Source organism: Anser anser, assembly GCF_964211835.1.
Source record: "Anser anser genome assembly, chromosome: 26".
Classification (NCBI taxonomy): Eukaryota; Metazoa; Chordata; class Aves; order Anseriformes; family Anatidae; genus Anser; species Anser anser.
The window spans coordinates 4,509,131-4,532,609 of record NC_139747.1 but is presented as its reverse complement, the minus strand read 5'-3'; the positions used below and the strand labels follow the sequence as shown (position 1 = coordinate 4,532,609).

The 23,479-nt window shown below is 59.4% G+C and overlaps 2 protein-coding genes and 1 long non-coding RNA gene across 4 annotated transcripts in view; 1 reads left to right on the top strand and 2 right to left on the bottom strand.

Annotated features, from left to right (window-relative positions):
- The window catches only part of FAM136A (family with sequence similarity 136 member A), a 1,520-nt gene extending 1,278 nt beyond the window's left edge, over positions 1 to 242 (bottom strand). The window contains exon 1 of the mRNA XM_083811884.1: positions 85 to 242. Within this exon, the coding sequence (XP_083668010.1) occupies positions 85 to 171 (87 nt within the window). The 5' untranslated portion in view covers positions 172 to 242. The remainder of the gene's footprint in view (positions 1 to 84) is intronic.
- Positions 243 to 1,582: 1,340 nt separating this feature from the next.
- TGFA (transforming growth factor alpha) lies at positions 1,583 to 9,756 on the bottom strand. Of its 2 annotated transcripts, none has more exons than XM_083811886.1 (6): positions 9,602 to 9,756; positions 6,334 to 6,387; positions 3,426 to 3,543; positions 2,878 to 3,027; positions 2,674 to 2,808; positions 1,583 to 2,595 (listed from the first exon to the last, which is right to left on the bottom strand). In XM_083811886.1, exons 1-6 carry the CDS (start codon positions 9,624 to 9,626, stop codon positions 2,478 to 2,480), a joined length of 600 nt encoding a protein of 199 aa, XP_083668012.1. In that variant the 5' UTR covers positions 9,627 to 9,756; the 3' UTR covers positions 1,583 to 2,477. The 2 variants fall into 2 exon arrangements, with proteins under 2 accessions (XP_083668012.1, XP_083668013.1); XM_083811887.1 differs by having other exon boundaries at positions 2,674 to 2,783; positions 9,602 to 9,752.
- The window catches only part of LOC310886807, a 30,699-nt gene continuing 13,626 nt past the window's right edge, over positions 6,407 to 23,479 (top strand). Inside the window, exons 1-2 of the long non-coding RNA XR_014575484.1 lie at positions 6,407 to 8,459; positions 12,407 to 23,094. This is a non-coding gene — a long non-coding RNA (uncharacterized lncRNA). The remainder of the gene's footprint in view (positions 8,460 to 12,406; positions 23,095 to 23,479) is intronic.

The window sequence follows — 23,479 nt, the reverse complement described above, 5'->3', positions numbered from 1 at the left end:
CGGGCCGGGGGGGGCTTTGCTCGAGCAGGGGGAACTCTGGGGGGGGCGCTGGGGGCCCCGGGGAGGCCCCGTCCCGGGGGGTACCTGCATGCCGCGGATGCTGTCCCGCTCCAGCTCCTGCACCGCGCTCTCCACCGCCGCCTGCACCCGGCCCTGAGCCGCCTCCGCCATGCCCGGGCCGGCCCCGGCCGCACCGCCCCCGGGGCGGGGGGAGAAAGGGGAAGGGGAGGGGAAGGGGAGGGGAAGGGGAGGGCGGGGGGAGCCCCAGCACCGCCCTGCAGGGACGGGGAAAGGGGCGGGGAGAGCTCCGGAGGTAGCCGCTGTGCAACGCTGCAAGGGTGTGCAAGGGTGTGCAAGGCTGCAAGGGTGTGCTACGCTGCAACAGTGTGCAACTCCGCAGCAGCGTGCAATGCTGCAAGGGTGTGCAACGGTGTGCAACGCCGCAACTGTTTGCAACGCTGCCATCATGTGCAATGCTGCAACAACACGCAATGCTGTAATAGCGTGCAATGCTGCAACACTGTGCAGTGCTATAGCTGCGTGCAGTGCTGCAGCAGCGTGCAACACTGCAACCGTGCAGTGCTAGAACGGTGTGCAACGCTACAACAGTGCACAGTGCTGTAATGGTATGTAATGCTGCATGCCGTGCAATGCCACGCTGGTGCGTGATGCTGCATGCTGTGCAACGCTGTAATGAGGCGTGATGCTGTAACGGTGTGCAATGGTGCCTGTTGTGCAATGCTGCATGCTGTGCAAGGCTACGCTGGTGTGCAATGCTGCCCAATGCTGCACCAGTGCACGGTGCTGCATGCGATGCAATGCTGCACGGCCGTGCGATGCTGTGCTGCTGCATGCTGTGCAATGCTGCACTGCTTTGCACCGCCACGCAATGCTGCACTGTAACACAACATCGCACTGCCGTGCCCCCCGCCCCCGCCATGCAACGTGCACACACCGCTGCAACACCCGGAGCGTGACGCGATGCCCGCACAGCACCACGGAGCCCTGCGGCGCTGCACCGAGGGCCGGTCTGACCCTGCCTGGCTCTCGGTGCTGAGCCTTTACCGAGCCTTTCAACCCCCCCCCCCCCAGCGCTGCACTGAGCCCCGCGGCCTCATCCTGCTCCTGGGCCGGTGGCCACGTCCCCAGCACGGGGCCGCCGCCAGCACCGGCCCGCCCGCGCCCAGAGCCACCGCCGTGACGGCGTGGGGCAAAAATCCGGAGAATGCATGAGCCAGCAGGAGGCTGCGGGAGCTGGCAGACACGGCCAAGCAACAGCACGCACGCACAACCCCCTTTACCCCATCCCGGACCCCAAAATGCAGCCGGGTCGCTGCAGGGCCCCCCCCACCCCCCCCAGTTACTTTGCAAATCCAAGGTGCAAACGTTGCCGTCGTTTCCGTCGCTGCAGGGTGGTGACGCCGCGTTGCTGCCCCCGAATAGCTGCGAGCAACTTCCTTCGGGGGCTGCCACCCTGGAGCTTTGCTGCTGGAGGTAAGAGCGAAAAAGAAAAACCCCAAAAGAGACTCAACTCCCCCCAGAAACCAAACCGTGAGCACAACACCAGAGCCCAGGCACAGCCTTCTGAAAAAAGTGTCCTTTATATCACTTAAATAACTCTAATCCAGGTATATTAGGGGAAAGGGGGGGGGGGAATAACAGGACAGCCGATCACAATAACATATTATAGAAATCAAAATTAATTTAAACCACACAAAATAAATTAAAACATTAAATATTAACTTTCAGTGCAACATATACAGAAGACAGAGTAACCATGACTAAAAAAAAAAAAAAAACAAAACCAAAAAAAAAAAAACCAAAAAACAAAAAAGCTTCGGGTCGGTTATGATAAAGACTACAGAAAGGATTAACAAGTCGACGGGAGGTTAGAGCACCGGCTTGAGGAGGTTCCCTAGGATTACGGTTCATTTTTATTCGTCCTAAAAAGAGCAGATCTGTCCCCAAAGGTCCGTGCGGCGTTGGGGCTTTGGAGGATTGCCGAGCTGAGGGCTCGGCGGCACTTTTTTTTTTTTTTTTCCAGCAGGCACGCTCGTAGAAAAATAAACCCAGTGACCCCGTGCTCGGCTGGGTTTGGGTTCTCTTTTTGCCTTTTGGTTAAAAAAGAAGGAAAAAAAAAGAGCATTTGAAGGGAAAAAAAAAAACAAAACCAACCAACAAACACAAATGAAGCTTTCCAGGGGCCGGCTCCGCAGCAGGCAGGATTTTGGGGCGTTTTCCCCCATTTCCAGCACTCTGGGCTGAAAGCTCTGGCGGTGGGGACGGCAATGGGAGCTGGATTGTCGAATGGAGCGGGGGGCACTGGGAGGCACTGGGAGGCACTGGGAGCTCCTCCGCTGCCAGCGCCCGCCGCGGCGGTTCCCCCGCTGCCGTCACCTCGGGGGGGACGCGGGCCCTCCGCGGGGCTCGCTGCCATCCCCCACGGTGGGGAGGAGAAAAAAAAAAAAAAAGGAAAATTAAAAAAAAAAGAGGAAAGGGGGAAAAAAAAAGGGGGGAAACCGAAGGAAAGAAGCTGTGTCCATCCCCGGCGCGGCGTCCTGGCTCGGCTGCGGCAGCTCCGGCTGCGTCAGACGACTGCAGGAGAAGAAGAAGGAGGGAGCGGGGTCAGGGGGGGCCCCGCCGTGCCCCCCCGCCCGCGGCGCCGTCCCGTACCCGTCTCGGCGTGGCAGCAGGACGCGCTGCCCTTCAGGAGCCCGGCCGGCTTCTCCTGGCCGCAGAGGGGTTCCCGGCAGCACCCGCAGCGCTTCCGCAGCCGGCAGCAGCTGCGCGAGAGAAGCAGGGAGGTGACTGAGGTTTGGGGTCCCACGTCGCACCCCAAACGTCCCCGCGGGGACCTGGGGGACCCCCCCTACTCACTGTATGAGCACGCAGACGGCGATGAGCACGACCGAGGCCACCACGGCCACCACCACCAGGGCGGTGATCGTCTGCTTCTTCTGGTTGGCGGCCACCACGGCCAGGAGGTCGGCGTGCTCGCAGCGCGTCCCCACGTACCCCGAGTGGCACCTGGGGGGGACAGCAGCGTCACCCCTGGGTGGCAGGGGCAGGTTCAAGCCCCGGTTTTTGGGGCATTTCAAGCGGAGACTGTGTATTTGGGGTGCTTGTTCCCAGCAGAACCCACGCTGAAGTCGGGGGTGGTGTCGGCACCCCACGGGACGGGGCGCGTGCCACCCTGTGGCACGGCGGCTCTGATTTTTGTCCCCCCCACCCCCTCCCCGTACGGCAGCACCCCCGGAGCACTCCTGTGGCACCGGCAGGTCCTGGGGAGCATCCCCTGGTGGCTCTGCGGCTCCTCATCCTCGCTCCGAAGCCGAGCTCGTGCACCGAGGCACTTCTCGGGGGGGGCGCAGCCCCGTTCTCCACCCCCCCCCCCGCGCGGCCGCGCTCGCCGAAGCGGCTCTTACACGCACGCCGGCTTGTCCTCCTGCACGAGGAAGCGGCAGGTCCCGTGGAAGCAGAACTGGCTGTGGGAGTCGGGGCACTCGTTGAAGTGGGACCGCACCGCCGCCGCCACCGGCGGACCTGCGGCAGGGAGAAAAAAGGAGGAAAAGGAGAGAAAAAAAAAAAAAAGGTATTTTTCGCTATTTCGGCCCGACTGCTGGATGGCTCCGACCGCCAAAACGAGCCCAAATCGGTCCTATCCGAGCCCCCCCCCCCTTGGGAAATAAGCCTTGCAGGCACTAGAGGAATTTCCTAAAGAGCTTAAAGCTTAAAACGGGGGTGGAGAGAGTTAACCAACAGCCTTGGGGGCTGCCCCAGCCCCGAATTCGGGGAGGGAGCAGCGCCGCGCGCCGGGGATGCTGGTTTCCATTACGCCCCGCGCTGGTTTAAATTATCCTCCGCAGCAGAGACGGAAAACAAATATCCTGCTTTCGGATTAGCCCTCGCATAAAAGCACATCCGATCGCTGTCGTTTCAAAGCCACCTCAAGTTCCTGTTGCCGTGAATTTATGGCAGGCCGGGGTAATTAAACCCACGTCTGCCGAATGCTTCCGGGTCCTGCGCGAGGCGCGGCGAGCCCAGACCCCGCGCGTGCCCGGGGAGATGCTCGGATCCCTGAGGGGGTCCCGGGGCAGCGTCCTCGGGTAGCCAGGAGCTGGGATTTGGTTTTGCTTTTGGAAAAAAAGCTGCCGGCCTCGCGACGGCATCACTGAAACCCAGCACGGGCTGCGGGCGAGGTCCCCGGCCGCTCTGGGATGTTTCCTCTGTGAGATGAAAGCTGCAGCGCGTCGAGCCCCCTCGCCACAAAAACCCCATCCTCGGGGGTGGGTTTAGCTAGGAGAGCCCGCTCTCTCCCTGCTCCTGACTGCATCCTCTCCTCTTCCCTACAAAAACAGCCCTTTGGGGGATTTTAATGCGCAAAGATGAGCTCTAAGGGAGTTTTTCCGAAGTTTTTGCAGCCCAGCCGTGGGTCGTGCTCATGGGAAAAGGTGCCCGAGTAGCACGGATGGATGGGGATGAGATGCGCCAGCCCCTGAGCATCCTGCACGCACCGCTCCATCCTCCAAAACCCCAGACTGACCGGGGGAAAAAGCCCCGTTCATCCCTTGCGCCACGTCCCAGGGGGAAAAGCATCTCGCGGCGACCTGGAGCAGCGCCGGCGGGGACGGCTCGGAGGCGCTCAGCACCCGCCGGGGCACCGCGTCCCTCCGGCCCTCCTGGCTCGCATTAAGCAGCCGCCGGCGCTCGCAGCTGCCGGCCACATTGCGGCGCGGGCGGCACCACCGAGCCCTGGCCCGGGTCCCAGCGCCCCGGCTCCAGCCGTTTTCGGGTACGTGGGGCTCAGCTTCGCCTCCTGCCCCCTCGGTGCCCGGCCCAGACGCTCGCCCTGGCGCTCGGGGAGCCACTTCCTTCGCCACGCGCCAGCGAACGCAGCTGACCCATCCCTTTTCCCAGCCTGGAGAGGTTTCAGATCCCTGCCAGCAGCCGTGGCTGCTTTTTAACCTGGTGCCGGAGGAAATCGGCCGCTCGCGGTCCTGCCGAGGCTGCTTTGCTTTGAGCAGCCACAAACCACGAAACGCCGTGGCAGCAGGCTCGATCCCCACGGCGAAACCGCCTTGCGCTGCTTTCGCCCCAACCTGAGCTCGAGAAACAGCAGCGAGGAGGAACAGAGGGGAGGGCTCCCGGCTCCCCATTGTGCTGCTTTTATGAATGAAGCGATTTATCGGGCGCGAACGGCTCGGTGCCGCCGCGAGCCCGCGTCAGGCACCGGCCCCGGCCCCGCGGGAGCTGCGGGGCGAGCAGCATCCCACCCCGGGGGCGAGGGGAAGCAATCCCTCTCCCCGGGACTTCCCAAATCGCAGCACCTCGCAGCCTCAGTGCCCGAATCGCCCCGCTCCCGGCCGAATCTGCCGCAGAGCTGCAGCGGGACCAGGCTTCCCCGCGTGCCAAGCGTCTGCTCTCCAGGATGCGTCCCCCCGCAAAGAGGGCTTTTTGGAAATAACCACCGCAGAGCCCTTTTGCCTCACTCCCCGGGGCCTGGCACTGCTTTCCCCTTGGGTGGGATGCTGCAAGCCCAGCACCAAGCACGGAGCAGCTCTTGCATCTCTCCCCCCTGCTGAAAAACATCGGGTTTGGGACGCCGAGCCGGGCGCGGGGCTGCTGCTCCGGCACAACTCTCGTTTTACAAACCAGGGAAAAAAAAAAACACCAAAAAACCAGGCAGCACTCGGCTCTGCTCCTGCACCCCGGGCATCGTCCCAGCGGCGGCATTTCACGCTCCAGCTGCTTTCAGATGGAGCAGCCGGGCTCGCGCTGCCTCACCGCACCTCCGGAGGCTCAGGGCAAGGTGCTGCCCCAGAACCTGGCCATCCGTGACCGCAGCAAAACATTTCTCCTTCCAGCCGGCACCAGGGCATCGCTTATCCTCGAAGCTTTGTGTTGGGATAGCTGCAGGGAGCAGGACCGGTACTGAACGGGGAAAACCGCCCCGAATTCACCCTGCGTGGCCGTGCCCTGCAGCCCTGAGCTCTGCGCTCCCGGCCCCGCGGCACCGGCACCGCAGCGCCCGCGGCACGGCGAGGAAAACCGAGCAGGAAGCCTCCGAATCGCCGACGTGCTCCCGTCCCGACGAGGAGGAAGGGGAAATCTGACCGCAAGCCCCGCGTTGCCTTTCCCCTGGAGCTGTCACATCGCAAGACCCGCACAGCCAGGAGCCCCCCATCGCCCGATGCTCGCCAGGGCTCCTGCGCCCACCCGGAGCCCGCGCGGCTCCGCAGGAAGCTCTCGTGGGCTGGGTTACAGCAGATAAACCACGGCTGGGTTTCCTTTGTCGCTTTTCCAGCGGCATTATTACGGGTAACCCAAACTCACCGCTCAGGGCCGACGTCGTGTTCTCCAGGGCATGGCACACAGCTACCAGCACGCCTGCGGAGAGAGGGCAGAGAGGGGTCAGAGGAGCTGTCCCGACCCGGCTGAGACCAAAAGCTTCAGAAAGCAAGCAAAAAAACACCCTAAAAACCCTAAAAAGGATCCCAAGATAAGCAGGACAGGGTGCGCCGTGCTACCAGGGCACCTGCAGGGCACCTGCTCAGCCCAGCTCCACCCTGGGCAACCACGGGGCCGTGGCCGCGAGCTGAAGTGGCCCAGCAGCTCCTCAGCCCTTCTCCAGCCACCCCCGGCACGTGGGTGCCGAAATCCCCGCGCTCGAGGACACGCAGCCCCCAAACCGTCTCTTTTTGTAGGGAGAAGGGTTTGGGAAGCCCAGCCGGCTCCGAGGGTTTAAGCGGGCGGCTCGGCCCTGGGGTGCGAAGCCAGCTGCGAGCAGCAGCGCCTCCCACAACCTCTGCCCGCAGACCCCTCTTTGACCCAATTACTCGCACGGGTTTAATTAAATCATGCAGAAAGCTTCAGCTGAAGGCAACGAGCACGAGACAAAACCGGGAGGCTTGCTCCCGTGGCTCGCCAAGCCGAGCGAACAACCGCTCCGTTTATTTTTCGGGGCGGTTTTCCCCGTTTTGGCTTCTCCCCACCAGCCCTGGTCGCACCTTGCCCCACGGCACCGCAGCCCCTGCCTGCCCCCGGTGTTTTCTTCCTGGGGAAGCGGCGTTTGGGGCCGTGCCCTGCCTCCTCCCAGCTTTTTTTTTTTTTTTCTTCCCCCCTTGCACAGAGCTGACCCGGGTTACGCCAGGGCTGGCAGCGGGAGATGCTCGCCCGGCGCAACGTCCTCCCTGCCCCTCTCCCCTCCTGCGCGCGAGCCGAGGAAACTCCGGGCGTTATTTTGGGAAATGGCTCATCCCTGTGTCATAGGGCGGTCGCATCATCCCCTCCTGCTTTCTTGTTTGGCCAGCCCGGGAGCCCGCGCTCGGCCCCGGGGGCTCCGGCGGTGACGCCCCCGCCGCTCTCCACCGATGGGCACAGCGCCCGCTCGCGCTCAAGCCATTTGGGCCGGCCGAGCCCAGCCAAAAAAGCAGCCCGGCTCACCCCGTGAGATCACCCCGGCCTTATTTGCTGCTCCACCTCCCTTTGCGTCACCTCTCGCTCTCCACTTGGCAAGGGTTTCGTGGTTCTGCCGCCGGTCGAGGGCCGCTCCTCTCCCCCCGTGAGTCCCCCGAGGGCCAGGGCCGAGCTCTGCGGGGACGCGGGGCAGCCCCCCCGGCACAGCGCGTTTCTGCCAATATCCCACCCCCTAATCCCAAACCCCTGCGAGCAGGATGGAGACGCTTTCCCCAAAACCCAACCGACCCAGCCCTACGCCACCTTTCCCGGTGGGATCTTCACGCCCGCTCCCAGCCCCGTTACCCCGGCCGTCGTCAAACATTCCCCATCTTTGGGCCACCCGCCGAGTTCAGGAAGGTCTCAAAAGCAGCATCAAGGAGCGAAGACCTCCCAAAAACTCACGTTCCTGGCGCGGGACGCCCAATGCTCAAGGCGTAGGTTTGCCAACGGACCGAGTCCCACCTCGTGCCTCCTTCCCATCGCCGGCCTCGGCTTCGCCCCCTCCGCGGTCCCAACCACCGCCCCTCCAGGCGTCCCCATCCATCCCAGCCCCGTCTCCGGCGGCTCCCGACCGGTGACTCTGCTCCTGGAGCTCCCGCTCAGCGCCGTGGGTTGTTTCCTGCCGCGAGCTTTCCCTCCTAATCAGCTTTGCTCATGTTTTCCCCTCGGCTTTGGAGATTAGCCCTCCGCAGCCGCCAGGTGCGTACACACGGAGCGGGAGAAGGGCGAGGGGGAGGAGGCTCCAGTTTCCCTCGTTATTTTAAGCGAACGCTCCAATCTGCTGCTTAGATAAGGTTGAGAAAAGCGCTCCTACCCGGACGCGGCGGCGGCTGGGCACCGCAGAGACTTAAACAAAAGCGGGCTCGAGGCCGACAGAAGCCAGACGGCCCCGGGAACGCCACCGCCGAGGGAAGCCAAGAGCTGGCTGCGAGGGGAAACCCGCGGCTCGGCCCCAATGTGGGCAACCGCGGGGGCCGGGGAGGAGCTCAAAAACCCCACAGGTAGCAAAGCAGTGGGAGCAGCGGGGACCTGGGTGTCCCCAGACGGAGGGATCGAGGCTGGGGCTGCCGGGACAGCGGAGCTTTGGGGTGGGTGCTCGCATGAGGGATGCTCCGTGTGGAGCTGGAGCCCTTCGGCACAGGAACCGGGGGGGCTGGAGGGAGTGGGACAGGAGCACAGCGGGGAGATGGTGGGGAGCACAAAGAGGGAGATGTGGGGTTGAGACCCGCGGCGGTCCCGAATCCGAGCGGCGCTCACCTCGTGCCGCATCCCCCCCGACCCAAGCACAGCCACGGGTCCCCTCGAGGCTGACCCCAAGCAACTCGCGACCCGTTTCCCTTTGGGACGGCAAAGCAAGAGGGATGCAGCCCAGCAAACGGCCCTCCTGGAGCACGTCCCTGCCGGCCGCCCCGTCCCGTCCCGTCCCGCGGGGCTCTCGGAGCTCCCCGAGCACCGCGAGCGGCACCTGCGCCTCCGCCGGGTCCGGCCGCAGCCTGGGGACACGGCCACGGCCCCACAACCCCTGCTCATCGCGGGGTGCCCCCAGCGAAGGAGCCTTTTAATTGCAAAGCAGGCGACGGCGCGCTCGGGCTAATTAAGCCTACCCTAAAACAAATTAAAGGGACTTAGCGGGCTCCCTCGCCGTCGAGGCCGTGCGTACAGCCGAGCGAGCCGCCGCGGAACGCGCGTTCCCACAAGCGAGGAGCGGTTTGAAGCAAATAACTCGGGGAGGGACGGAAGCCAAATATTTGGGCGGCCCGGGGAAGAAGAGCGATGCAGAAAGTTATCGCGGCGGAGGCGCGCTGGCCAGTGCCTCTCGCGGAGCGATGATGCTCGGGGGGCTGAGCGTGGGCTCCCTGCTTGGCGGTTGAACCCTGGGGGGGGGGGGGGGGTGTCCCAAAACCCCTCGGGGGAATGGGGAGCCGAGCCGGGCGAAGCTCGGGGGGGGGTGCTCCAAAGGGGCTCCAGCCCCGCAGCCCCCCGCTTCTCCCCGCGGCACCAGGGGGGGTGCGCGGGGTGAGGGCGAGCCCCGGCCGCCCCCCCCCCCCCCCCCCTAAAACCTCGCTCCCCGCTCCTGGGCGGCCACAACCCGGCCCCGACCGCGCCTCGGCCCCGCTCCCGGTCCCGCTCCCCCACCACGTACCCAGGGCCAGCGCTGCCGCCGGCATGGTGGAGCTGGAGGTGGCGGTGGCCGTGGCGAGCGCCCAGAGCGCGGCGGGGCCGAGGGGCCGGGCTCCGCGCCGGCGGAAATGGGCGCGGACTCCGCCGCCAGCCACTGCGGGCCCCGAGGCCCCGGCCCCGGGGCGGAGCCGCCCGGCCCCCCGCTGCCCGAGGCCCGGGGAGCTCCCGGGAGCTGCCCCCTGCTTGGCTGCGGCTCCCTCCGGTCCCGTGTTTTTGTTTTTTGGTTTGTTTGTTTTTGGGGTCCCCCCCTACACACCCAGCGGGGGTGATCCCCCCCCGGCTTCGCCTCAGTGAACCCCCCCCCCCCCCCGGGGGCTACCCAAAACACGCTCACACCCCTCACTCCCCCATTTTGGGGGGGTTTGGGGTCTCCTGGGGGTGATTCCCCCTGACTTCGCCTCAGCGAATTCCACCCACTCCCCCCCACCCCGGGGATCCCAAAACCCTCTCGCTTTTGGCAGCGGGGCCCTGGTTTGCTCGTAGGAGGCGAAGGGCCGGGAGGAAGGCAGCAGCCGGCCCTTCCCTCGCGCACCGAGCCGCCGGATTGCTTCACTAACCACAAGCGCATTCCTTCAGCTGCTGCTGGCCAAGAGCCTACGCCCCTTCCTCTCCCGATGCAGATCTCACCTTGGTGATCCAAGCCTTTGTCATCCCGAAATCAATAGGGCCGCGCCGCAGCCAAGGCCACCTGGGAGCCCGGGGCAGGGCAGGCGGCGGGGCTGGGAACGCGGCACGGGGCCCCCCATGATGGAAAACGGGGCGGTGGCGAGCGCATCTGCCTGGGGAATTGTCCCCAAGGGCCTGTGATGGGCCACGTCCAACCCTTGTGCTTCACTTGCGTGGCTCCTGGGACGGGGGCTGGCCTCGAGGCATGGGGACGCGTGTGGTGGCACGAGGGGATGAGTGTGGTGGCACAAGGGGACGAGCACGGTGGCACGGAGGGGACCCCCCATGTGGGGCCGGTGCCGCGGGGACACCCCACGGCCATGCCCGCGCCGAGGCAGCGTCTCCGCGGGAGCCTCGCAGCGCACGGGAGCTGCTCCCAAGCCTGTGGTTTGAGCTGAGCCGAAACTTCCAGGCGTTCCCAGGTGATACCATCTTCTTTTAGCATTTGAAAGCGGCTCTGCGCAGACGAGGGGCTGGGAAATCGCTGCTCCGCGCGTTTCCAGTCCCCAGACGCCCAACACTGAGTTTTAAGCCCGAGCGTTTCAGCACAGCAGACACCGCCTAGCTCCTAAAAATCCCGCTTTTTCAACCCAGAGGGCCAACACCATGGGCTGCACAGCCTGGGTGGGCTTTGTCCATCCCCATGCTCCCGCCCGAAACTGTTCAGCTCCAGCACGCCCTACCCGGGATAGTCCCCGTGAACGTGGCAGGGATGGGAAGTGGCCAGCACCGGGACACCGCTCGTGGGCAGATACGGCCGCTGGGAAAAACAAGAAATAAGCAGCTGCTGAGATCTGGGGTGGCTGCGGGGCCAGGCAGAGCTTCCTCCCGTCCCACAAGGGTCACCGAAACCTCCTCCAGCAGCAGGTGATTCAGGTTCTAGCCACCAGCTGGAAGCACCCGAAGGAAAACCAAACTGTGCCGACCCCAGCTACAGCCCAGCGCAGGCCGAGCCACCCTGTTTCCCTCCGTGCTTGCCTTTCTCCCCTCCCACGTGCTGATAGCCGTGATATTTATTTGTAAATAGATGCTTCCTCGTTTGCAATATTCCTCCCACTCCTGGTGTGAATCACTTGTGGAAGCAATTGCTGCCTCCGCAAAAACTGGAATTGTGGCAATTCGGAGTGAATCAGGGCAGGGTAACAAAGCTGCCGGGGTAGGGGAGGAGGAGGAGAGCTCGGCGGCGGAGCGGCTGGGGAAAACGGAGAGCAGGAGGTGCAGAGGAAGCTGGGGATGCTGGCAAATCCTAGAAAGCCGGCCGTGAGGTAACAGGCAAGTCGTAACAAAAGGCAACCTTCCACCACACGTGAGGATGCTCTGCAAAAGAGCAGCGGTGTAACAGGGCAAAAAACTTGGCTCTGAAGTCGTGTGCCAGCCGGGTAATCGGAGAATTCCGCTTAAAAGGAAAAAAAAATATATATATATATAAAAATTTCTCCCCTTAATTTTAATCAGCTTCCTATAACCACCTTTTAAGTTATGGAGAAAATCTGCCAGCCAACGAGCTGGGGTCGATCAACGCCGAGCAGCGGCAGGTTTGCAGCCAGGCAGAGCTGGCCCCTGCCCTCTCCCGAGGATTTTTGGGCTGTGCCAGCCTGGCCTCACCCGCTGCACCGCTGCTTTCCGGCCACGAGCTTCACAGCCCCGCAACCAGCAGCGGCTCCGGCCCTGGCTTTCACGTAGACTGGAGATTTTCATGCTCTTCCCACTGTTATAAAACCGCAAAAACAATTATTTAATTGTTTCTCCCAGATGCTGGCAAGGTGCAGCCAGTGCTGGGAGGCTGGGTGGTTTTTTTTTTTCTTCTTCTTCTTTTCGAATTGCTCTTTGTCAGTGGCTTATTCTGGGTTTTGAGATTAAATGGGTTATTTATGGGCTCCAAGTTAGGTGGAACTGGGGGGCAGATTCTCAGCCACGGCGGAGACCGGAAGCCTGCAACCCAAATCCAGCACTCTGCCCTAACAAATCAATCAATTTAGGGCAAAACCCTAAAAAAGAAACTATAAAAAATGATAATCTCTCTTTTCACAAAGTTGGGAGGATGTGATAGGTTTTTTTTTTTTCTTTTTTTTCTGCTTTTAAGCTTTCCTTTGCCTTCCAGCAACTCGGCTCCCTCGCAGGCAGTTATTGAGGCTGGAGGGCGATGGCTCAGACCGCTCTGCTCTCAGAGGCTGCCGAGTGAGAAAACCAAAGCAAGGGCCTGGCAGAGCACAAATCGAGCCGCTACTTCAAGCAATTACCCACAGCAAAACGCGCCCCACGCCTGGACGGTGCAGAAGCCACAAGGAGCACTCAAGCCTCACTTAAGCCCCCGAGATAGAAGGGGAATTTTCTGGCTCGGGGCATAAAGGCGAGTGTCACGGTTTGGAGGAACCTCTCGGCAGGACAAGCTCCTTGTCCGTCCCCGCCACAGAGATGCCTTTAATCTCAGCTTAAAATATTCTGACGTGGCGGGGGAAAAAAGGAAAAAAAAAAACGGTCCATCTATATCCTGCCCCGCAGCAGCATGTAACAAGGGGGCTGTGTGTTTGTGTCCAGCATAAAAGACTCCGGCCGTGTATTTATCTTGGATTGTGAACGTGAAAATTAGTAACAGCGAAAACATCGCCTCTCGCGCTCTCCGCCCCCTTCCCTGATTGCTCGCACAAACCCAAATTGTAGCCGCCGGGATGTTTTTGGCTTCTGCTTTGAAGGGAGAAATCAATCAGGTGGCAGCAGCCAGCGGAGGCTCAGGCGTCCCCCTGTTTATTTTCTTTACGTATGGTCCCAGGATAAGTTAAATATTTCCCCCAAGGTCAGCGCTAACTGGTGTGGCTGCTCAGGAGCTCACGTTCCCCTCCCGCAGGCTCCCCCCCCCCAAAATGTGGCGAAGCCCCCGTGATGCTCAGCCCCCAACCCCTTTCCCCGCCACCCCAAATTTTGCCCCTGAGCCAAGCTGCCCGTGCTCCCACGAGCTCAGGCTGGGCTCGGAGTGCATCCACCCAGCCCCTCCGACGTTTCCTCTGGCGCGTAAGCCGCCTGCCTGCTAAAAATGGGGGCCTTATTTCATTTTTTTTTCCTGGCTTTATCTTGCAGCGACCGGTTCTGTTTTTCTGCCAGCTTAAAAGGCTCTTTCATAGCCGGTATTTTCCCCTGTGAATGTACATTTTATTCAAGTCTTTTTTTTTTTTTTTCCTAAATAACTTCTTGGGGTTTTGTTCCTTACCAGACATTTTCTTTAGCTCCCCAAATTATGTTTATGGACATTCTTTGCAGCGAGCCTGTATAAATAAAGGATTTTTTACCTACGGGCTCCTCAGCTCAAGCCCGGCCCTTGTCATCGCCACTAAAAAGGGCTTTGTTGGCTGCATTAACGAAGCTGGTTTCGGGCTGGCACCTCTCGAGCTAGTGTCAATAGTGCAACGGGCTGTTAGCAGGAGGCTATGTTATATATATTTATCTTCATCCAGCAGCGGCAGGGCTGGAATAGGGGCTGCCGGCTGTGATGCCGAGCGAGCAAAAAAACTCTCTTTTGGTGCAAGAGGGGAAGGTGGCAAGGACAACGCTCAGCAGGGCAGGAGCTGGCCGTGGGGTCCCCCCGCCAGGTGTTGTGGCTGCCCCGGGGTTACGGGCTCGCTGCGAGCCGCTGCGGTCGCCCGCGGCCGAGCTCATTTCCCCCGCGGGTCGGTGGCACCACACAAGGGGCATTCAGCTGCGGTGGCGAGCGACCCAGCTCGCACTTGTGCGCCGCTCCCAGCTGCACGTCGGTCCGTGCCCTTAAAAATCCCGAGGCTGTGGGGTGGTTTTCGCCCTCCGGGGGGGGCGGCCGGGCTGCTCAGGGAGCATCGCGGCGGGTGGCTTTGCAGTGGGACCCCGTGAGCAGCAGCAGTGGGAGGTTTTGGGGTGGCTTTGCTGCTGGAGCAGCTCCCAAAATGCTGGCTGAGCGCAGCGGGCAGGTGCCAGGAGGCTTGGGATACCCTCACAGCGCAGGTGGGACCCGCTGGATGAAATATCCGAGACGTTTAGGCAAGGTATTCAGGCTAGGGAAGCCTTCCCCTGCCCTTTCTCCATTTCCAGAGTAAACGGACCTCAGCGTTCACCAGGGGAAAAGGAGCACAGAAGCCAGGACCTGCGGCTGAACAGAGCCCTTCAGTCTCCAGGCCATTAATCCGCCGCCACGCAAGGCGCCGCGGCAGGTCACAATGCACGGCACATGCCCGAGCTTGATGCATTTGCCCTTGTTCTGCTTGTTTATCCCTCACTTGCATTGTGCCCGTCCAACGCCGCTCGCGGCGCTGAGTCAGCGCCTGCCAGAGCAGCGGGGCCACCTTCAGTGCGACCCCCGTCCCCGTGCAGCTCCTGGAGGAAAATCGCGGGCGGCCGGGGCAGGAGGACGATGCTGGATGTGGGAACGTGCCTCTGCCTCCCCAAACGAGGAGCTGCCCCGGGGGGAGGCCCTGCGAGCCCACCACCCACGGGGCTGACTCACAGCCCCCCCGTTCCGAGGAGGAGATGAAGGCGAAGGGCTGGCAGCGCCCCGCAACTCCCGGGACGGCCGGGGGAGACACGGGTGAGTCAGCCCGGCAGGAACGGCAGGAATTCCTCCTGCCAGCCCTACCTGCCCGGGGAACTCGCACACAGGTAGAACAGGTCCAGTTGTTCTCCGCTGCCATAACTCCTCCGGGATGAGAGAGACCCTGGAGGGGATCAGATGCTCCCCAGCCCTTGGAGATCCTCCGAGATCTCGCAGCACCCAACACCTGCGTTGCCTGAGCAAGACAAGCATCAGGAGAGAGAGAGGGCTTGGATCTGCACCAAAGCCCAACAAGATGTCAGTGCACAGGTATTTTCACACTGCCTTTACACCCTGTAGCCTCCTGCTTGACTGGAACAAGCCTTGAACTTGGCTCAGGGGTGGGAAGAGACTGGAACGAGCCTCCTACAGACAGGAAGGCTAAGACGTGAAGGCAGCCACGGGGCTGTGCCACCCACCAGGAAGGCTTGTGCCAAGCACAGGAGGTGACACCAGGAGGCTGGGCCGGTGACAACGCAAGGCTGGGTGCTAACGGGACAAGGAGCTCCGTCCCCATGGCCGAGGGACATCCGAGGCTCATTTTAAGAACTGCGCAGGGTCTGGAGCCCTCCTGCCAAGATCCCACCGAGGGACATGGAGCCTGTAATAAAACATTTGCCTCTCAGGCAGAGCTGCCTGGGGCACGGCCCCGCGGTGTGGAGCCAAGGCAGCAGCCGGCAGCAAAAGGACAGGCGAACATTTCGGCTGGAAGAGCCGGGGAGCCCCACGCTCCGCTCACGTGGCCGCCGGGCTTGACAACACTGAGCCGATTTTGCTCACTTGCAAAACAGAAATTCGCTGCTGGCCCGGCTCCAAGCCTGGAAAATTTCGAGTGCACGGAGCAGCCTTGGCAAAGCGGGGAAGCCGATGTCAGGGGCTGCGTGCGCACGCACGGAGCCGCACAAACCCAGCCTGCGACCGCTGCAGCAGCGGTGCCACGGCACGGGGTGATGCAACCACCTGGGGACGTGAGTCAGGGCCGGGCTCTGTCGCAGCCCAGCAGCTGAGGACGTGGCCCAGGGAGTGACGGCGCTGGCGCAAGAAGGGGAATTCAGGCAGGGAGAAGGGAATGAGTTTTCTGGGGATCATTGCTATTTCGGGGCGAAGCTGCAATGGTTTCCTGGCGTGTGACGTCGCGCCTCAGCTGGGTGACGGCTTCTGCCCCAGCGCGGTTTGTTTCACAAGAGCTGCTCCAAGAAAACACCCACATCAGCGCCTGCTGTGCCCGCCAGAAGTCACGCGATGGCTGCTTGGTTTGGTTTCCACGCCGTAAAGGTGCCGGGAGCCCTCCGTCCTCGCGGGGCAGCGAGCAGCAGGTGCAGCCCCAGCAGCAGAGCCGAGCGCCCCCAGCTCCGACCCGGAGCCCCGGCACATGCAGCCGGGCACCACGGCTCACCTGCGCACCCTGCAAAACTCCCTCGCAGACGGCCTCGAAAGGTCAGGCAGCATGAGAAAACCCCCTAAAAAATGAATCCTTTTCATCTGCCGTCACACCAAGCACAGCAAAAAGCTTGCTGCATAGATCTGCGCCACCCAGCCCCACTCGGATGGAGGCGCGGACTCGGCGGGCACGGTGGCAGCGTGCGGGGTCCTGGCAGCGCCGGCTGCCCCTCGCTGGCTGCCCGGCCCTTGGCAGGGCCAGGCATTTAAACGGGCTGAAAAGGAACCGGAGCACAAAACGCCGCACAGAGCATCACAAAGGCGGCCTGACGTCAGGGCGCTGGGAGGTGAAAGGCTCCGGGCCAGGAGAAGGGAAGCTGTGTTTGAAAAATGACAATTTCTGTCTAGGAAATGCAAGGGCCGTGAAAGGAGCCCTTCTTCGGGGCTCTCCAGGAGCCAGGGCACAGAACAAGAAAAGTCTTTGAACGGCTCTGTACGCTGCTCGGCAGCCTGCCAGGAGGGCTCGCGGGAGCCCGGCGGAAAAATCTCTGCAGGCTCGCTCAGGGAGACACCGAGCGCGGGCGGCCCCGGGCCGAGCTCCTCCTGCGGGGCAGGGAAATGCCGTGCGCACCCGGCTTCTCCCCGGCTCTCCTCTCGTTTTTGCAGGTGTGAGCTCTGGGGGATGCTCTGATCCCATCGGGAAGGGCACTACAGGGAGCTGGGGGACAAGAGAGAGGAGGAAAAAAGCCCTCCTTGACCATACGCTCCCTTGGTCAGTGGTAGGTTTGCCTTGACCCAATGTTGTGCCACTAATGAAGCGTCCAGAAATGAAGTCCCATTAAAAAGCGCGGATCATTTGGAGTGAGACACGGATCATTCGGAGTGTTTTAGATAAGGGCCACGCATCACATCCCACAAATGCTCTTGAGATGGGGATTTGCCTGCTGGGCTCCCTGGTATGTGGGCTGTTTGTGCAATGCCTCATTGCCGACATCGAGGTGATGCTGAAATGCCAGGGCAGGTGGCACAGGGATGGGGAGCAGCAAACAGCACCCAATTCCTTCCCGTGGGCCCTAGGGGGACCCAGCCTGAGCCACAGAGATCACTTCCCTCAGCTCCACCTGGCACAATTCTCATTTCTCTCCTATTTGCGCCCCCAGACACCATTAGCACCTAACAACAGAAATTAAAAGACAGAAAAGGACCTGGCAGGGCTGCTCAGCTCGCCGCAAGCTGGGGCTGCTCCTCAGAAAACAGCCGCCAGATGAGCCGTGGTGGCTGGCAGGACATGAAAGGCCACTTCCCAAAGGTCTGCGATTCCTCTTTTGTAAGTCCCGCTCCACTGAAAAGGGAACCGAGCGTGGCCTCGGGGGTGACCTGCTCGCCCCGGCTGCCCTGAACTCTTTGGCCTCCTGCAAAGTCCCTCGGACGCCAGCCCAGGGTAAGGTTTAGCAGGAGGCAGAGGTTTTATGGTTTTTTGTTTTTTTTTTTTTTTGCAGGCTGGGCAGCTTCAGGCCTGGCTGCAGAGCCAGAAGCCATGGGGGGCACAGGATGACAGCCCAGCCTGGGGGCTTCCCCAGCTCTGGGCGCACGCAGCAGGTTGCTGGGAGGATGGTGCCATCTCCTGGCACCGCAGGGCTTTCCCCACCCGGCACTCACACCTCAGCCACCAGGAACCAAGGGTGTTTTCCCCTGCGAAGGGCCAGAACTGAGCTCCTTTGACACAGGCAGGGAAACTGAGGCACAGAGCGGTGCCACCGCTGGCCCACAAGCGCTGGCAGCGAGGGAGCTGCAGCGCGTCCCTCTGCTGTCACCTGGGGACCCTCCTGCCACCGAGCCCAACCACACCGCCCGTCCCCTGCATCCCACCTCGCCTCTCGGCACGGTTGCGTGTCCGCGGGGCGGTCGAACCTTAGCTGCCGGCGAGCGGCCATCAGGCTTTGGGGGATGCTGGAGGAGCAAGAGTCAGCACAACGCGAACTTCAGGGTCAAGTTCTGCCCCTCGCTTAAATCCCGAAATAAATCGAGTTTTCTTCGAGACCTCCGAAGAAGCGACACTAGGAACAAGTCCATCTCCAATGTCCATCTTGCTCTTCGGAGAAGAGATCCTCATCTTCCTTAAGCACAACCTCCCAGGCATGGTTCAATAGCGGAACTGCAAAAAAAGCTGCAAAAAATACATTAAGCTTTTTAGTTCAAGCTGAAACAAAGCAGGCATCTTTGGGAGTTGCAGAGAAGGAAAAAAACCCACCCCAAGCACAGAGCTGCAGGCCAGCCCGGAGCTGGTGCTCGCACTGGATGCCGGGCTCAGGTTGAATCCCTTGCTCAGCTTCCCCAGTTTTCCTCCAGGGCTGTTTCCAAGGGAAAAACTGCTTGGAAACAAAGTGCTCCCCTCCTAAATCCCAGCCTGAAATGCTGGAACACTTCCAAAATGCATACTTTTAATTGTCAGATTGGAATGTTTTGACATTTACAAGCATTTTCTCCTCTTTGGCCGAGACTATTTGTCGAATTAAAAGCAGCTCCCGCAAAAAAAGTTGCGGTCCTTTTGTCGAGAAACATCCATTGGGTGCAAATGGAATAATTACTTACAGCATACAGGCAAGTGATTCGTCTGTGCCCTGTTTTAAAACAATGTGGGAAGCTGTCCCCTTACACTCCTGTAATACCTTATAAATTGCCGGGGATATAAGAGGGCTCGGAGGTACAAGAGGCCCGTGGAGAGCACTTGGAAGGAATTGTTTCCATGCATGAATAATGCAATACCATATATATATATATATGTTTTTTTTTTGCTTTGCTCCTCAAACTTGCTTTAAAGTTCAGAGGAGCTGGCAAGAGTCCACAAGACTGTAGTATTTCCAGCTTAGATTAGATTGAGAAACTTGCCTGTGCAGCACGGCTGCTGTTAAGCAACTCCTGCCCCTGGAAATCTGCTGGTGGCTGCTGCCAGCGCGCCCTGTCCCCAGGAGCGAGGCCTCGTCCCTTCGGGGGACCCAGCGGGGGCGGTGGAGATGATGGCAGCCCCGACCTCTGCCATGCCCCCCATGTTTAGTGGGATGGCCCATGGCTGTCTCTGCTTCACTGGCATCTTTTAAACACCACTTCGGTGCATTGAACTCATTCAGCTGCAAATAATCCATGCATTCTCTTGTTTGGTGGATTTTCAGATATTATACATTGATTTTGGGGGGAGAATGAGCCAAATCATTGCAGTTCTCCAGATAGGGAGGGGAAAAAGGGGTAAACCCCGGAATTCACTTATAGGTACATCACAGGTAGAAACACCCACGGCAGACTAGGGGTGCCTTCACCCGGCACAAATGAACCGTGGAGGACTTCCATCACAGCTTTGCAAGGATTAACTTTCACCCTACGCAAGTTTTCCGGATAACCATCGCAGCTTTTCTTCTTTAACAGCTTTCCGCCGTTCTTACAAACCATCCCCCAGATCCGGGGCACACTTCTTATCATTAAATATGTAATCAGTCACTAATAAGCCCAAACGATCCAGAGGTAATGATAAGCTTTTGGTCTCTTTTCCATCAGACACTCATCCCCATCAGGACGGAGCAGTTCACACGCGCAGCTTTCCTGCTTTTCTCCTCTTTTTCCTCGCAAGGCACAGCAGAAAAGGGTTTCCCCATCCCTCTGCCACTCCCTGGTGGCTTTCTAATGAAGAGGCAGGAACAAAAATGAAGTGAGCTCTGCGCGTGACAGCGCCCTTAGGAAATTCCTCCCGGGGTTCACAAGGTTTGCTCTCTGCAATGCAACCCGGTCCCACACGTCACCAGCTCCAGGAAGGGCAAAGTCCGCTGCCGACGGCTGTCCCAGCTACCCCAAACGCAAGCCACGACAGCACACAAACCTTCCTCGCCGCCCGACGTCACCCGGGAGAGCAGGGCACGGCAAGAAATTCTCTTCTCGTTAATCAGCCGGGGAATATCCTGCTTCAACAGGGCAGGCAAAGCACGCTGCGGGCAAGGAGCGTGGCTGCCGTGGCACAGAGAGCTACTTGTAGCACTAATAACGACATGGAATAATAGGCCTAAAAAAAAATAAAATAGGGTAGGTGATAAAATGAAGCCCAGGCTTCAGACGCGTATTTGCAGGTTTGGATGCTGGAGGAGGTGGGAAGGGGATTTACCTGCTAAAACATGCAGGCTGCTCTCTCTAGCTGCCAGGAGCTGAACAGGGAGACCCAGCCACGCTTGGCATAAGGATTTCAAGGGGCCATACGCACACACGCTCCCCAAAGTGACGCCACTCGGGTTTCTCCCACTTCTCTTGCAGGATTCTGGCAGCCAGGGGCTGTGGCCAGCCCCGGGAAGTGCAGTGTCCGTGCAGCCCTTACGCGATCATCAGGAAGGATTTCTTTACAGAACCCAGCAAATCTTAACCGGGAATTTTCATCCCCCAAAGGGGCTCGGAGCTTTTGTTCTACCTGAACAATGAAATCATTTCTCCCTTATTAGATCTGTACACACAACCCCAGGTTGCAAACACGGTAACAAACACCAGCACCGCTGACAAGTAATAAACTTCAGCCAAAGTAAAAGCAAAACACATACAGCGGGAGAAACATTTGATTACCCTCCCTTGCCACATCCAAATTAAATTCTTGCTACAACCAAAGAAAAGCTGGAGCCGTATTCAGAAGCCCAGAACAAAAAAGAGCTTGCAGAGAGAACAGCAACGAGCTGAGCAGCAGCCTGACGCTCTGCAAGGTGCCGCTCTGCAAACGCTGGGACCAGCAGCAGAGATTTTATAAAATCTGTATTTTAAATTCTGCGTTTGCTGAACTAGCGGCATCCCGTCCTACAAATCCTGCTGCCGTTCCCAAGCCTGCTGCAAGATGCTGCTCTGCTGGGGGGGTGTCGCCTGCGGTGCTGGGGTCACCCTGGCTCCTCTCCCAGGGGAGCACCCTGCTCTTGCTGCTCCCTGGGGCTCAGCACCCATGCACCGGGGCTGGGTGCCAGGTGCCAGAGGTGCCTTCAAGGGATGCTGCCAGGCCGATGAGCCGTCCGAAGGCTTGGGAAGATGACAGGCATAAAGGAGGTTTGCTTACACAGCCAGATGTGTCACTTCCTCCACACCTTCCAGCAGGGGCGAGTCCACAGTGTCCTCAGGGAGCATACACAAACCTTTTATTTCTTTCCCGCTTTATTCCCCCAGAGGAGGTATGAGAGTGGGGGTTGTGGCTTGAGGTCCTCTAGGATGCAAAAAGGATCTTGGCTGACTTTAGATAACTACAGCATTTTGGGGCTCTGGTCCTTAAACCTCGCTGCTTTATAATGCAGGCTCCTAAAATGCTTTGGGAAATTCATTAATCTAAAAGAAGGTGTCAGGACAGCAGCTTCTCTAGAGATAAATCCTCCCATTTCACTGCTGTAGCAGCGTGGTTAGGTGAGAGGCAAGGGGTTGCAGCTTCTCCCCTCAAAATGTTTTGCAATAATGGTAAATGCCATTAGATGTCAGTGTGCTCTCAGCTGTCGGGCAGGCGGGCTCTGCTCAGGAGGATTTAAGGCAGATTGTTTATCTCTGTGAGGTAGAAAGCAAAACCCAGCCCCTTCCTTCCACCCAGCTTCTGGGGGGTCTCTGTCTTACTGCCTCGTCCCGAGCGGGACCGAAATGCAGCCCTGGAGAACCCAGAGCCTGCTCTGCTTCAGGAAATGAGGGTATCTGCAGGATGGTTTACAGCAAAAAGAACAAAAAGGGGTTGAATGTAGAGCATGCAGAGAAACAAGATTTGACTCAGAGTGGCCAGCATTAAATATCAAAGACTCATTACTACATTTTCTAATGCTGCTGTCTTGCAAAGCCCAAACTACAAATCAGCTGCTCTTCAGCTGCCTGGTTCTGCAGCCAACTTAATGCCACGGGCCATGATCCTGCAGGGTGCGAGTGCCTTCTCAAGGTCACTGCAAGCTTCAGGGCCCAGAATATCGTAGGACCTAGGTCTGGGCACCCCTAATGCTTAGAAACCAGGGCTGAGGCCAGGGACTGACCTTTAACAAAGAGGCAGCCTTCGTTCAGCACCGCGTGTCCCTGAGGTCCTCCCCTGCTTAGAAGCACAGGAGATGAGGCCGGCCAAAACCTCCAGTGTTTGACTCCAGGAGCTGGAACTTGAAGAAAGTGTATGTAAAAATAGAGCTGGGAACATGAACACCTTGTTAATATCTAATCCTGAAAGCAAGGGTCAGTCGACTGACTTGTAAGTCTGATGAAAGCTGCACTGCTCCTAACGGTGCGGGTTTTACCATCGCAGTTTTTCAGCGTGGGAAGTGAAAACATCACTGCATGACCCTCGGAGACAATCCCCCCACACCAGCAGACTGGGAAGGAAAAGGCTGGCTCTTGCTTTTTTTTTTTTTTTTTTTTTTAATGTATCAGGAATTCAGAGGAACAAACCAGCACAAGAGTCGCTTTGGCTGCTGCAGAGTTGGAACAAAACGGTGACGGTGCATCTTGCTGCTCCTTGCCACTTCCACGGTTAAAAGCTCCAGGTATGTGGAGACTTCGGTGACAGTGGCATGGAAGCTGGTAGCAGAGGGAGTTGTCTTCACATGCAGAGCAGTTTTGAAACCTCCTGTCTCCTGAAGGGATACGTTTGTGCTGTTCCTTCCACCCACTGCTTAGTATTATCACATTTCACAGGAGTGTGAAGTATCTGAACAAACAGAGCTGGGGAGCTTTGAAAAAATGCTACAAGCACCACCTACACCTTGCTGCAAATGTCAACAGGAATCAAGAAGTTCATTTCCTATGCAAGCGAAGTCTTCAAAGCAAGCCCCCCTCCTGTTTTCAACCAAAGGGAAATGCTGCTGCTGACTGCATTAGGCTCTGGAAAGACACAGGTGGGATAAACAAAGGAATGTAAATTTGGCATCCAGCACTCTTTCATTAGGTGGCTCGAATCTCCTGGTTTCTGACAAAGCTCCCTTTTGAGTGTCTTAATTTGCTTTACCTTGAGATGGCTTCATATGAACGCCGGTCCTCTCGTGGGACCAGCCTGGTGCTGGGTGCTCCTTCCTCTGTTAGGTTCGGTCACCGGTGGTGGCTTTGGCCGGAGTTGGAGCTAGGTGAAAGCTCATTTGCAGTGCCAGGGTTTGCACCTAGTGTTTAGGCTAGCACAAGGATAAACACACCAGGCGTTAGGGAAATGGAGCCTTTTAACATTCCCGATGACTGTCCATCCATTTTCAGTGAGATGATGATAATGCGAAGGCTGTCATCACGTAG